Source organism: Hippoglossus stenolepis, chromosome 15 (assembly GCF_022539355.2).
Source record: "Hippoglossus stenolepis isolate QCI-W04-F060 chromosome 15, HSTE1.2, whole genome shotgun sequence".
In the NCBI taxonomy this organism is placed as follows: domain Eukaryota; kingdom Metazoa; phylum Chordata; class Actinopteri; order Pleuronectiformes; family Pleuronectidae; genus Hippoglossus; species Hippoglossus stenolepis.
The window spans coordinates 6,465,871-6,480,404 of NC_061497.1; the positions used below are offsets into that span (position 1 = coordinate 6,465,871).

Sequence of the window (14,534 nt, forward strand, 5' to 3'; positions counted from 1 at the left end):
GTGAGGATGGTACCTGACTCCTTGCACGGCTTCTAGGTCGGAAGAAAGCTTTGCGCTGCGATCCTGCTCCTCCTGCAGCTGCCTCCTGAGGGCACGCAGCTCCTGCTGAGCCTCCACCTTGATGTCATTGGCCACCACAACTGCCGTCTGGAGGTCCGCCTGGAACCGACGCCACTCCTCTTTTTCATCCTAAAAGACACAAACGTATTGATGTATACTGTAGGCAGATCCTTAAAAAGGATGCATACAATCAAATTCATACAGTTGGTAAATGATCAGCTTACACAGGGAGTTTTTGTAATGTCAGCACTCAAATGAAGTCTAACAATAGTTAAATGTAATCTGATTTACAAAATAATATGCAGACCATTACAAAAAACAGAGGTAAAGCATTTACACATTTAGTCCTGGAACACTACATGAACCTCTCAAATAATGATCTTATTTAGACTGTAACTGTTTTGCTTTTAAATTGAGACCTGTGGAAAACAGCAGAAACTCCTAAGGCAAGGAGGAATCTCAAGAGAGGTAAATAGAAAGAAAAATGTTGAACCACAAAAGGAGAGGCAGAATAACAGTTTCGCTTTGGTTTGTGGGAAGCAAAAGATGCTGAAAAAGGAAGTAGAGATATCCCTTGGCACTGAGGTAAAATACGTAGGTCTATATACAGTGAATAAATTAAAGGCTTGAACTGGAATAATGTTTTCGATTGGGTACCTCTACTTCTCCTGGAAATTCAGGGTTTATATACATGGAATTTACATAATTTCATATTTTCAGCATCGAGTAAGAATCAACAAATCAATGGTCAGGTAAATAAATGAAGGCTGTGGCCAAAATAGTCTAAAGATGTAACAGTAAAATTCAGGAAGATGATCTGGTGCATTTGATAATGTGATATAAAACAATCACTAAACAGAAGTGATATTCAAAGAAGAAAACCTTGGGAAAAAAATATCTGTGCCTGCCAAAAAATACATAGTGATCAGACTTCCTGCATGATCCACAGTGGTACTGGAACAATACACAATGGAAAAATTCCTTCAAGGTCAGACATGTTGGCTAAAAAACAGGGAAAAACTGAGCATCATCCTTACCTTAAAGGGATCGTGCACCTAAAATGTGTCGTTTATAATTATTTCTAATTCACCCATGAAAAGATGATGAATGGCTGTAAAAACCTTGTTTAGGCAGAAAAAAGTGACAAACTTGCATAATCCACTTTTCTACCGTACATTCTAAATACTAAAAGGTTTCACCCCAATGTGCTTCTCATACTGTAGTCTTTCCTCAAACCTCTTAAACCAAAGCCAGAAGTGGCACATCTAATTACTTAGGCAGTTTTGCTTTTATTTCAGAAAGAAAGAAAGAAAGAAAGAAAGAAAGAAAGAAACCTAGAGAAGAGAAGGGAGATTCAAAAAAGGTAGATCTGATCTCAAAATGTCAGTCTCATGCTTCCTGGTCAAAATACAAAAGTGACTCAGCAGGTCAGCCCCAATTTGAACTCTTGAAACTTTCTTTAATAACATCTGAAATATAAACTGAACAGTTTTAGTTTTTGGTTTACAGCTGGCTTGTGTATTCAGCCTGTCTCTAACGACTGAATGAAGAATGAATAAATATTAGCACCACAGATGTTATAAAACAGCTTTCTCACCTTCATCTGTCTGTTAAAGACTTTCAGTTGCCGCTCAACTTCAGCTTTCTGCTCCTCCATCTTTTTAACGAGATCTGCAATGAGGAAATTGAAGGTTTAGAACCACTTCCCAACTTCAGTGCTGTAGTATCAGGTGGAATTTGAACACATAATTCACTGCAACTTTCAGTGTAGGAGTGATAAAGCAGCTCTAGATCTATAGCACAAAGGCTCATACCAAAGTAAGAGTTACGTCTAGAAAGTATTGTGACACACAGCTGTTATAAGGATAAGGATGCCCTATTAATACAGAAGTTTTCTCTCCATTCAGTGTCACTGAACTCCATCATAACGACCCAATACCACCAGTCACAGCTGCATATCACCCACTGCTCCCTGGTTGGAGGTGGAGGACATGTTTAATATTTGCCGTTGCTCTCATCTCCCATTGCCGGTAATAAGGTGGATGAGCCAAATCCACAACTCAATCTTGGTAAAGCCCGCTATCAGGCAAACTGGCCTCATTTTCAATAGCCACCAGAAAGGAATCAAAATTCCCAGTAGGCTGTGTTGTTGTAACCGTGGTAACATTACAGGTGCCTGTGCAAACAGCACACAGTTAATACGTAACTAGGATACTTGTATGTATCATGTATACAAGGATATAAATAATATAATAAGTGCTACCTTCATGACGGCTTTATTTTTTGTTTGAACTGTTTAAAGAGGAACTGATTCAACTTAATCAACTGTTTCTATTAATCTGTCCCCCTCATTTACATAAATGAGAATAAACTAAATATTACAAATCACTGTCTGATTTATATGTGTACAGAAGATTTAAGGCTGAAGGTTGAGAGTGAGCCATAGAGAACAGAAGAGCCAGTGAAATGAACATACTCTCCATGTCCAGGACGGCTTGGTTGGTGTGACAGTTGACGGCCCTCTGCTGCTCCACCTGGTCCTCCAGCTCAAAGATGGTCTCCTTCAGCTCCTTCACCTGGTTGTCAGCCTGGTTCCCAGCCTCCTCCAGGGAAGTCACCTGGCTGCTGAGCTCCTGCTCCCTCCTCTCAGCCCAATCCTGAACCTGCTGGCATTTGGCCTCTGCCTGTGTATGTGTGGCGTTCAGAGCAGAATTGTGTTAAAACAAAGAAGCAGGGTCTCATGTTGAAGTGATTACTCGCTGTCACATGCACTTAGGTCCCCTTTGGTTCAAGTAAAGATATTGTGATCTTCCAGACATCTTTGTGGTGCAGTGTTTCAGTTTGGTCTTGAAGGTGCTTTTCTAAATCTCCACTTTTCTAACAATTAGATAAAGATGCTTTCATCAAAGCAGTAATATAAAAACATGAGTGTCACGGAAGGCTGAATAAAGAAAAAACGTTTGAGTGAGGGTAAAGCCTAGTTCACACCACACGATTTTCAACATGACTTGCCAGCTGGCAACAAGCTTTGCAAAGACGGGGTGAAGGTGGTGAAAGTTCATGTAGTGGTGAGGTGCCCCCTGATTTTTTACACTGCACATGTCTGTAATCAGGGAAAACAAGCGATAACCATGCATGTGAGGGACAGGGTAACAGACTCACTGCAGCTTTTATATTAACTGCATCAGGCTCAGGTCAGGTTCAGACAGAAAAAACAATCTGTACATCTGTACGCATTGCATTGCTGGTACACCTAGCTTCCAACTATGACTAAAGTCACATAGAAATATGGGTAAATGTAATAAATTAAGTTATGCTGTGACCACACAGTAAGGCGTTGTGTAAATAGGCTTCATGCAAGGACTCACAGTAATTAGAGTTCACTGCTTTGCGTCACTGTGTTATTTGCTCCAACTATTAAGCTGAAGTCAATGTACTGTGGTGATTGCAGTCATCCTGAGAAATGACACTGTACAGCAGATCTCTGTGAACAGAATATACTAGAACAAGTACATGATGTAGTTGTGCAGGACACAGTCCAACTGGCAGCATGTGGCTCTAATAGAATACGATGTTCGTGAGGGGAAGTTATGGAGGAGCCTCACCCTCACACCCATGTGGCAGAGGACAGGAGTGACTCACACACTGGTGTACCACCCCACTGCTGGCACACCACAGTCATACTCCAACAATGATGACATCACTAAGCTGGTGGTGACAACACTCCCTCAGCCTCTCAGTGTGTGTTGGGTGTTGAAGGGGAAAACCAAAGTGACTACTGAGAAACATATGAGAACCGTTAAGAGTGAAACTGAGTTCATGTGCTGTGGTGGTGAAGAGAAGCAACCAATGACAGCTGTGAACCCTGTTTAATGGTCATGTCCCAACTATTGTGTAAGATGTGTGTCCTCATATTCACAATCAATAGTTGGGGATTGAGCCAAGGACTATTATCATTATTTATTATTAGTATTAGTATTATTATATTTACCATAACTAAACATATAACTAACAGTTTAGTTTCTTTCAGTGCTATTCATATACTTCACTGCATCACAAGTAGAGCATCTCAACAGAAACCAACAAACAGTTTCTATGGGTGAACTGCTTGATTAGCTTTTTCACTGATTACAGTAAACATGGATGAGAGATTGTACTGAAGGGGATTCCTGTAGGTTGTCAAACACAACACAAATAATGAGATCACTGTGATAACATATATAAAATGAGAAGGTTTGATCACACACCAACAGAATGGAAGCAACCAAGTGGAAAATGTTTTATGTTGTATAATCTATACCAATTATATTACATTATTCAATATGTATGCCTCTTATTGTGAAAACCAAATATAGTATACAGCTATTTAGAATACTACTGTGAAAATATATATGTATAGCACATATAATTTGTAATACTCATGTTCATATTGTATAACATACCTGCCTATATATTTGTATATATCTATATGTATATATGTTCATAGAGATGTATACATCTATTTCAATATCTCATACATCATGCACATATACAGTATACATCCTCGAAAAATTATCCTGTGCCACTCCACCTTACTCAAGTAGGTAAAATATTTCTGTCTGTAGTGAAAGCTACTTTTTCATGTTTTCATGTCCAATTCATTCTGACTATCTGCTGCTGTAACAAGTGAATTTCCCTGACATGGGATCAATTAAGTTTAACTTATCTTATCTTAAATTATACTTGTTGAGAACAACAAGTTCTATTAAATGATAAATACTGATGATTTTTGTTGTATTTTGACTGATTTCACATGTAAGCATCCTTCCTACCTTGGACATTGTGGTTCGCACATGCTCAGTCTCGGCCTGAGCCTGTAGCATCTCTTGCCTCAGCTCTGTCAGCTCCACCTCCAGCCTGTCTCTCTCAGTGTGGGCTGTCTTCAGCAGGCTCTGCATCTCAGTGCTGTCGCTGGCACTTTGCATAGCCTTCAGCTCACCCACCTTCTGTCTCTCTATGTCCACCTGCGCCTTCAGTCTACTGTTTTCCAGTCTGAGACACTCTGCTGTCGCCTTCTGCTCCTCTGCAGCTTGTGCTGCCTGATCTCCAACTTCCAACTCCTGGGCCAGCTGAGCCTGCAGTCTGTCCATCTCCTCCCTGAGGCAGCGTACCTGGCCCTGGGACTCCTGGTGCTCCTCTTCCAGAGCCCGCAAGCTGCCGGTCAGCTGCTGCTGGATGTCCACCAGCTTCTCCCGTTCAAAGTGTGAGCCCTCAACCAGCTCGGCATACCTCTGCTCCAACTCGGCCAGCCGTGGCCCTTGGCTACCCATCTCTTCCTCCCGCTGGGCCTGAGTTTGGACTTGCTCTTGAAGTCGGATAGCCAGTGCCTCATTCTTCTGGGCCAGCACCTCCAGACGTTCTCTCTGCTGTTGAAGTGAGGTCTGCAGGAGGCGCTTCTCTTCAGCCAGGCGCTCGTTCTCAGCCGTCAACTCCTGCACCACCTGCTGCTGGTCAGCCAGCTCCTGCAAAGTTGCCTGCAGCTCCTCTGCTGTACTGTGGTGGCTCTCCTCCATCTTGTGAATCTGTTCTGTTAGGCTCTGTACCGACACACTGGTTGCTGCCCCCGGTGCAACAACTTCACAACTGACACTACTGCTCACTGATTCTGAGCATGACGGGATCTTCTCAAACTCCGAGGAGTCAGGTGAAGGTGAATCCTTGGTGATATCGGAGCTGAAAGAGACAGAGGTTTTGAATGGGCTGGCAGTAGAAGGGGGGCTGTCTTGTTGTGAAGCCGAGGAGTTGGAGTCTGAAGGCAGGCCATTTACTAAAGACTTGGAGGGGGTATTTGCACTAGAGAGCGGAGAAGCTTCCAAGGTAAGCAGCTTTTCCTTCAGTACTTGGTTCTCCTCTCTGAGGGCTGCCAGCTCTCTCTGAAACTTCCCATTCTTCTCCCTCAGCTCCCCGACCAGAACTAGGGCCTCCGTGACCTGTCCCTGCTCTGGATCTGCAGCGGGATCTTGGCGTGAGACAGAGTTGTGTGAGGGCGAAGAGGAAGCAGTGGAGGCTTTACCTTTGCAGCGCTGCAACTCCATTCTAAGATTGATGATCTCGAAGTCTTTAGCTTTGGCCTCAGCCAGCAGCTCCTTCACCTGGCACTCCAGAAGACCCCTTTCTTGGCCCTCTGCATCTCCGCGGGACTTGGTTGAGCTACGAGTCTGCTTTGCCAAGGTGGAGAGGCTTGAAGTGCTGGCACTGGAAACCATTCTCTTCGTAGATGAGCTCCTCAGCTGGTCCTTCAGGGAGATGCGGTCCCTTGTTATGGAAGAAGGGATTTCTCTGGGTGCTGGGATACCAGACTTCTTGGCTCCTTGAACACCTTAACAAAACAAAAGTACATATTGAGACAGTGTTGACGCACTTAAATGATAGAATCAAAATGTATTCAGAACTTATTCCATTCACAAAAGTGAGGACATCAGCCTTTGTCAAATTTGTTTGTCCTGTACAGAGGAATACAGGCATGTTTGTTGATAATAGCATCCCCACCACTGTTGTTAGATTGATTTCAGCATGATTTTCAGACATTTGAGGTTGACACCTTTCTAGCACTTGTCGGAAAGCTTAAATTTCACCTAACATAATGAGGTGACAGCCTGTCTCTCCTCTGGTCGTCTCTGCTCCATGTGTGTGAGGAGAGGCCAAGATGCACACATGGTGTAACAGAAAGTAGAGGAGATGAGAGCAGTACTACAGCAAAGACTCTCTACCTGAGATGAAACTAAACGAGTTCTGTTAAAGATTTAGGTGAAAAGGATCTATTGGCAGAAATTGAATATAAAATAATCCTAGTGATTTTTTCACTAGTGTGTAACCATCTAAATTGTAGGAATTGTTTGGTTTCTTTACCCTAGAATAGGCCCTTTAAATGTAAATACTCGGGAGCGGGTCCTCTCTACGGAGGCCGCCATGTTTTTTACAGTAGCTCAAACTGGACAAACTAAACACCTTTTGAGTTTTTATGACAACTGAAGGCTACCACATGTTTTCTTTCATGTTTGGAAGGGGAGCGTGAGGTGAGGGGTATTCAGCTACAACATGCAACTCCACCACTAGATGTCACCAAATTCTACACACTGAAGCTTTAAATAGGTAAATAGGTAGTTTTTATTTTAATTTTATTTATAATATTACAAAAATAATTACAAACCTTACAATAACCATGCAAACATACATGTACAGAATATTTATAAAGTTATATTATTAAATACCCCTCACCTCAACCTCCCCTTTACTTAATTTTTGACTATAGCAAGTTTCAGTGGTTGAACTTTTCTCAATAGAATCACCATTTAGCAGGCCTTAAACAGAAAGAAGGTTAATAGAATCAGCATAGTGACGTGCTGGAACCATGAACCATAGACAGTGTGTCACATTCACATACTTATTCAGCAGTTTCATGTTGCTGGTCACTGTACCCTATTCACATATTCTCTGTTTGGACAACAGAGCATCTGCCTGGCACTGTCTGTCTGTTGCGGTCTGTGGTCATTCATTGTCGCAGCAGAGCTTAACTGTGGCATTTCAAAAGGCATCAGCGTGGGCTGCCAGCGAGCCTTTTCCAGACCCCTCTCAAATATGGAGAGTATTTACCGATGTCTGACTCGAGCTGGGTGCTGCCTGGCAAGGTTTTTGTTTTTGTTTTCAGATCATCAACAAACAGCGATGCCGACACAAGGGGGCTGCTTGTTTCAAAGGATGACAAAGGTCCCTGTGCATGTAGCGCGTTCATACATAAAGCAACTTGAGCAGTGCACGGACAAAGACAGCACTGTGTCTCTCACGTGCACACATCATAATCAAACCCACAGAGCAGGGGGCTAGACAGACAGCCTGTGTGAGGAGATAGACAGCACATCACTCTGACACACACACACACGGCCCACATTGGAATGGGAATCCTATACCCCTTTGGGATCTTTAAGTACTCCGCCATTGATAGGCAGTTTGCTCACACTATCCCCTTATTGAATAAACTGGCGACTGTGATAGAAGCTGCCAACACTGGCACAATATCTCGGCAACAAAGCTGTTTAACATTCCCGCAGTGTGCAGCTGTGGCCGAAGAAGTGAGGTGCTTTAGGTATTGACGTAAAGACACATCACTGGCTAAATGTAAAATCATGAAAATATATATATAGATTTAATCAGTTCGACTTTATAATGATAATCAACACACCAAAGGCTCAGATTCAAAAGAAAAAAGCAAAGATGCTCTATCCACTCTGAATTTCTCTGTGATAAGACTCTCAGTCAAAAGCTGCTCTTTAAATAGAACTCCATCTTGCTTGGATTTAAGATATGTTGTCGTTTATATCCACATTAAAAAAATAAGCATTTCATTCCAATGAGATGAATTTACTGGGCAGGCCTGCACTTCACAAAGATACATAGGGCCATAACTGCACTTCACAGAGGATGAATCCATGACTGACAGATTGAGTACAGCGTGCACTAGTAAACTCTTTCCTGTCACATGGAAGATTTTAACACCAAGTCAGCACTGTGTGTTGTGAATGATTATTTCGCACTACAGGTCCAGAAATAGAAATAAACGTACCAGGTCCTGTCTAATCTATGGCCATTTGTCATATTTTGACTAAAGGTGGGAACAAAGAGAGGGACAATGGGTCCCTGTTAGACAGAGAGAGAGAGCGAAGTGTCCGATGTGATTAAAATCACTCCATTCCCATGAGGATGAGTGATGTCAGGACTGGGACTGTGGGACAGCCTCTTCATTCGCTCTTCCTTCATATTCTGTTTTCCTCTTGATCTTAGTCAATAAAACCCAGATGGAGCACATGAACTCACTCATCCTTAGATCGCCCACCTCTTTAACCATGACATCACAACAGCTGTTTAATGTGTGCACAGGAATGACACCAGTCTTGATGCCAGGAGCCAACACATGCACGACAGCAAGATGCTAAAGAGTAACTGGAATAGTGTGTCAGGTTGTTAGGGAAGCTCTGAATTGGACATCAAGGCCTGAGACTGTTTCCAAAAATATAGTTATCATAGTGTAGAGTACGCATTACCATATTTTAATCCAGCCAAACAAATACCAAAATGTATTTTGTAGTACAAACACAGGTGCAGAGCAGGTTATATTTTTGGGTGTTTTTTCAACACAGTTGTTTTAAAGCCTTGTGTATTAAGTGACAAACTCCCAGAAAGGAAGATTTTAAAAATGACATTCCTACAACTGACCAAACGTTAGAGGACCCTCTTTAAAAAAATTATAATGAAAAGCAGGAATTGTAATTAAATTAAATCTGTATATATCTTCTTGAGTTCAACGGGGAACAAAAGCTACATTTCTTAGAATAATTTATCTTTTGTAAATGTGCAAGGGCACATCTTTTCTTTTGCAAATCAAAGCAAACATATAAAACACCCCTGTGGATAAGAGTCAGTTCAGTCTTAATTTAGTGCCGTCTTCGATGTAGGCCGGCTCAGCTCCAGAGCCATTTGTAGGAACCAGCTCTGAGAAGCACTAAATCTGTGAAAAGGAGTTGAATGGGCAGTTAAATGGCTCACAGAGGAGCTTTTCTCCTCCAGCAGGGAATAAATACTCATGCACTGTGAGAAGACTGGCTATTATTGATAGCAAAGTGCAAATACTGTGAAACACCAGCTTTGAAGAAAATCATTCCCAATGAAAGAGAGTGTTATTTTTTTTATTCAGTGTCTAAGAAAGTGATTTACACTCCAACTTTCCATAAACTAAATAAATGTCGATATATTGATTGAAGCAAATAATGATATATCCTCTAAAAGGATAAGTGCTATAGATAATGAATGAATGGATTTAGACAATAGATACACAGACAGACTTTCAGCTAACTTAAATAAACATGAATGAAAAGTATATGAAATGGTTGTGTGGTTTACAACTAATTATCTAATTGTATTGCTCAGACTGACTTCCAGTAATCCAAAGGCATTCTGATATTTTATGGGAAGTCAGCGCTGTGATCACAGTAATGCACAATGCCGGCTTCTTTCTTTCTAATGAAGATAAGCTTTCAAATCCACAGCATGAGCTACGTGTCTGGAAAGAGTCCAGCACCAGCCCGTTAACTGGAGCCAGCCAGTGCACAGAGTCTTCAATTTACAGAACAGGAAGGTTACGGGTGAGGAGTCACACTGAATTACTGACTGCAGGTGGTCAAGTGCCAGAGAGCTGGCAGCTGAAATGACGCACTGGCCTCATCACCTCAAAACAAGCGGTGGATGGGAATCTCTGGCTGTCACTTTTCTGTCAACCCTTCTGGGTTCCAGGAAATGTTGTGGGCAGTTCTTTTTCAGTCAGGTGGAAGTGGAGACGAGGGACAGAAAACCCAGTCTGCGTCTCTGGCCTTCCTGTTGTCCGACTGACAGGGTATGGAATAGGTCAACAGGCGCCCGTCTGCCAGTTGCTGGGACTCACAGGCATTCCTTTCCTCTTAGTGAAGTGGAAGATAGTCAGAGCCGAGGCTCCATGACTGCCACAGTGGCTGAGCAGAGATTAGCCTGCATGCTTCTGTAAACTGTATCACAACAGTCCAATGTGCCACTGCAAACCATTAGAGCATCACTTGTTACCTTGTTACCTCAGCCAAGGACGTTAGGTTTTCACCAGTGTCTATTTGTTGGTGTTTTTATTTGTTTACACAAAAAAGCACTGAACTGATTTGAATTGATTTTAGGCACTGCAAAGGATCTTTCTCTCTGGCATCAGCTGAATCATGCTAAATATAAGATACAGTAGGCTCCATTCAAACAAACACAAATTATGATTTTTTTAATATTTTGTTGATAATCACTATGTCAATGACTGCCTGCCATTTAGTCTGGTCTGGTGAGTGACTCAGCCGGACAAAGATGTTCCACCTCTTTAGCCTGAATAGCTCTTTGGTTGCTTTGGTCGTATATGTTTAGGATCTCTGTCCGGATGAATGATGAAATGTCATCCAATGGGTTTGGATGTATTTGAATTGATCTGAGCACAGAATGCTCCTGTATGACATTCACCTTGTCGCTTCTTTCAGCAATGAAACCATTCACAAACCATGTGCCATACATGCCAAAGCCACAACAGTACCAGCACCATGCTCATGAGCTGTTCTTTTTTATCCACACTTTCGTCTTTCCATAATTTTGGTAGAAGTTGATTTGTTTCTTTTTGTTCCATAACTCTAACAGTTTTGTTTGTGCACAAGGTTCTGGTCATGACTTCTTCTCTTTATTGTTGACAAAGAAATATGTCCACCTACATCCTGGAAAGTGTTCTTGACTTGCTATACAATCATAAAGGGATTTTCTCAACCATGTAAATAATTTTTAGCATTCAACCAACAGTCGATTTTTGCTTTTTTTTTGCCTCATAATCATTTTCACTAACGCGGTTATCTCTTAGGTCCTCATATTGACATCAAAACCTTTCCAATTTGGAGACTAGTTAAATGGCAATATCACACACAGTTCTTTCTATATTGATGTAAGGTGAAGTAATATTTATTCTCTTGAGATTACTCAATATCAAGGAAATAATGAAGCCTTAAAAAGAGAATTGAACATTGTGGTTTTGGCTAATCCAAAAAAGGCTGGAAATCAAGAAAATGTAAGAGGAAGAAATATTAAAGTATTACCTGACTGATAACAGATTTCATGTCGTTAAACACATCAAGTATTTCTAACCTCCTCTGTAAACCGTAGTGCAGCCAAACACCCTTATACAGTGTTAGTCTGAAGTCACAGCGGTGACTGTGTGTCAGCAGGCAGCATGTTAATCAAATACGCCAACAGCTGACTGGGAGAAACCTTCCATCCTGCCTTTAAAAAAAAAGTACAGTTTGCAAGACTTGATTGTGTCTTTCAGCTGAGCTGCTTGCCTCTGACTGAAACGCAAACAGCTCTGTGCTTCCTCTGCAGCACAGCATGAGAGCTGGCGAGCCACAAAGTGCCACTTGGCCTGGGTTCCTGTGCTCCTTTAATCATTCTAATTGAATCATTTAACTGGCCTGCATGCCTAGACTTTTAACACAGTTTCCGTATGCTGATACCTTCTGCTTCACAATGCCTATGGATCCAATAGCCTAGAGATATATCCAATAGCATGGCCCATGAGCCGGCCCACTGAGAGAGAAAATGTCTCAATGCTTCAGATGGAAAACAGTTAAATTCAGCCCTCAATGAAGAAATAATAAGCCTTTTTAAATGACTGCATGCTTATAGCAGTGTATGTGATGGGTAACAGGTTGGAATGAGTACTGCTGAACTCATTTCTATCTGAGCCTTATACCTTTATAATAAACAATGTATTAGAATAAATGTTTCCTGTTGGGGAATCCAGGAAAGTACATGCAGGATTTACTTTCCTGGATTTACCACAACATGGATATACAAACAAAATCTGTGGAAAGATCAAGATGCAAAGTATCAACCACCATTTAAGTTGCTATGGTTCTTCCATTGATGCACCGTCTGAGACTTAACCAACAGAGTCAACAAATTCTGCATAAAGCGAAAAACAGTTCTGCAGTGCATTCGAGTACAATTAAGTTGAAGAACAACATCTCATTCATTCCTGACAGTCATGACCTGATAGGGAAAGAGCCCTTTTATAGGAAGCTCTCATATGAGCTGAGCAACCTTTTTTGTGAGAATGTTTTAATGAATGCCACTACTACTTTTGGGAGTAACTGAACAAAGATGCATCATCTACAGAATGAAAGACAATAATCCATGATTACAGTAGGTCTCAGTCTGATGGCGGTATAATTTTTTTGGGGTCTGTTGTCCTCCACGTAGTGACAGTGCTGGGTAGCAGGTATGGGTTTATTTTTCCTATATTTATTCAAGAGTGTGGTCTTTCAGTTTGACAGCAGGACTGATTGATTCCATGTTCAGATTTTGAAATGCTCTTAATTAAGTCTCTGCGCTCACACTTTGATAGCCCAACTTGTGCTTAGATTTGCTCTACTTGTGATCAAACTGCTTGCTTGCACTCAGATATTTTGTTGCTCGGACAGCTTTCCTGCGCTCAAGCTTCAACTCTTCTCCTCGTGCTCACGCTGTTTTTGTGAACGTGAAAAATCTGCTTTTTGATTTCTCCTCTACTCTTGGAATTTTTCTTTTGCGCTTAGATCTTTTTGGGGATTTTTCTTTTTTTGTGCAACAAGTCTATCACATTCCCCAACCCACAGATGGTCCGGTGTAGTGATGATGAATTAACTTGTCCTGCCCACCTGCCTTGAAACCAATTAGGTGAAATCAATAAATCCTGCTCTCAAACTGAAAGAGCAGGTTCTTGAATAAAGATAGGAAAAAACCCTAAAAAGCAGGCAGCAGAACTCTACAATCTCAAAGTGAGGATCAACCACTGCCGCAAGCATCTGACAGATACGCCAACCTCATCAGTACAACTTTGCTTTGCTATCCATTGAACACACACTCACAGGCTGAGTGGCTTTACATGTCAGATCCAGCTCCAGTAACGTAGGGTGTCAGTTTCATACACACATTTTAGTTCCATAAATTGATGATTTCTGATGTGACCTCAGGCCTAAAGGCTACAATGAACTCTGATGGTCAGTCTGTTGTCTCTGGTTACACAAACAGGACATTTAACCAGCGCACGCCTCCCTCTGCAAACACAAAGCAGTGTGGGATGGCTGGTGTGTTTACTGTACCAGCTGCTCCCTGCCATGGAAAGTATGACTGATGTAACTTCCTCATGGTGTCCCTGCTATCAGAAGTTGGACAAACTTGTTTCCTCATGTTGAATCCCTGCCCTGTGTCAATTTCCTCTGATATGGTGTTGAGATGGCACAGTAATCTACGCACTTCCACATTCTTTGGCTTGTTGCTCACAGCGGTGTCAGTGTCTGCTACGCCTAGGAGCAGTACTCACCAGGCACAATGAATCAGTGCTTCAAAAGACATTACTAAAGACAGGAATGTATTTACTATCAGTGTTAGAAGTGTCTTGATTGACAAATGTTAACTTCACATGAGTGAAATGGGTCTTTTCTTGGGACCTAAGTACCTAAGCCAAGGAGGTTATGTTTTACCCCTGTCCATTTGCTTTTTGTTGGTTTTTATGTTGGTGACAACCACCTATCCCCTTGACCCCATCCCTTCTCACATTCTACAGTCTATTGCTCACGACCTTCTTCCTTTTCTCACCCATCTTATAAACACTTCCATGTCAAATGGTTGCTTCCTTATCTCTCTTAAAGAGGCAAGAGTGAACCCTCTCCTGAAGAAACCCACCCTCAGCCCATCTGAAGTAAACAACTACAGACCTGTCTCTCTTCTTTCTTTTCTCTCCAAAGCACTTGAGCGCGCTATCTTTAATCAACTCTCTTCATATCCACACTAGAACAACTTTCTTGATCCTCAACAGTCTGGTTTCAAGTCAGGCCACTCAACTGAGACTGCCCTCCTTG

The 14,534-nt window shown here is 41.8% G+C and overlaps 1 protein-coding gene across 3 annotated transcripts in view; it reads right to left on the bottom strand.

The window, feature by feature from the left end:
• Positions 1 to 14,534, bottom strand: part of specc1 (sperm antigen with calponin homology and coiled-coil domains 1) — a 68,778-nt gene that overhangs the window by 26,877 nt on the left and 27,367 nt on the right. For all 3 annotated transcript variants that reach the window (XM_035177768.2, XM_035177769.2, XM_035177770.1), the window contains 4 exons: positions 4,872 to 6,418; positions 2,537 to 2,744; positions 1,658 to 1,731; positions 14 to 189 (listed from right to left, as the gene is read on the bottom strand). In XM_035177768.2, coding sequence (XP_035033659.1) covers positions 14 to 189; positions 1,658 to 1,731; positions 2,537 to 2,744; positions 4,872 to 6,418 — 2,005 coding nt within the window. The remainder of the gene's footprint in view (positions 1 to 13; positions 190 to 1,657; positions 1,732 to 2,536; positions 2,745 to 4,871; positions 6,419 to 14,534) is intronic.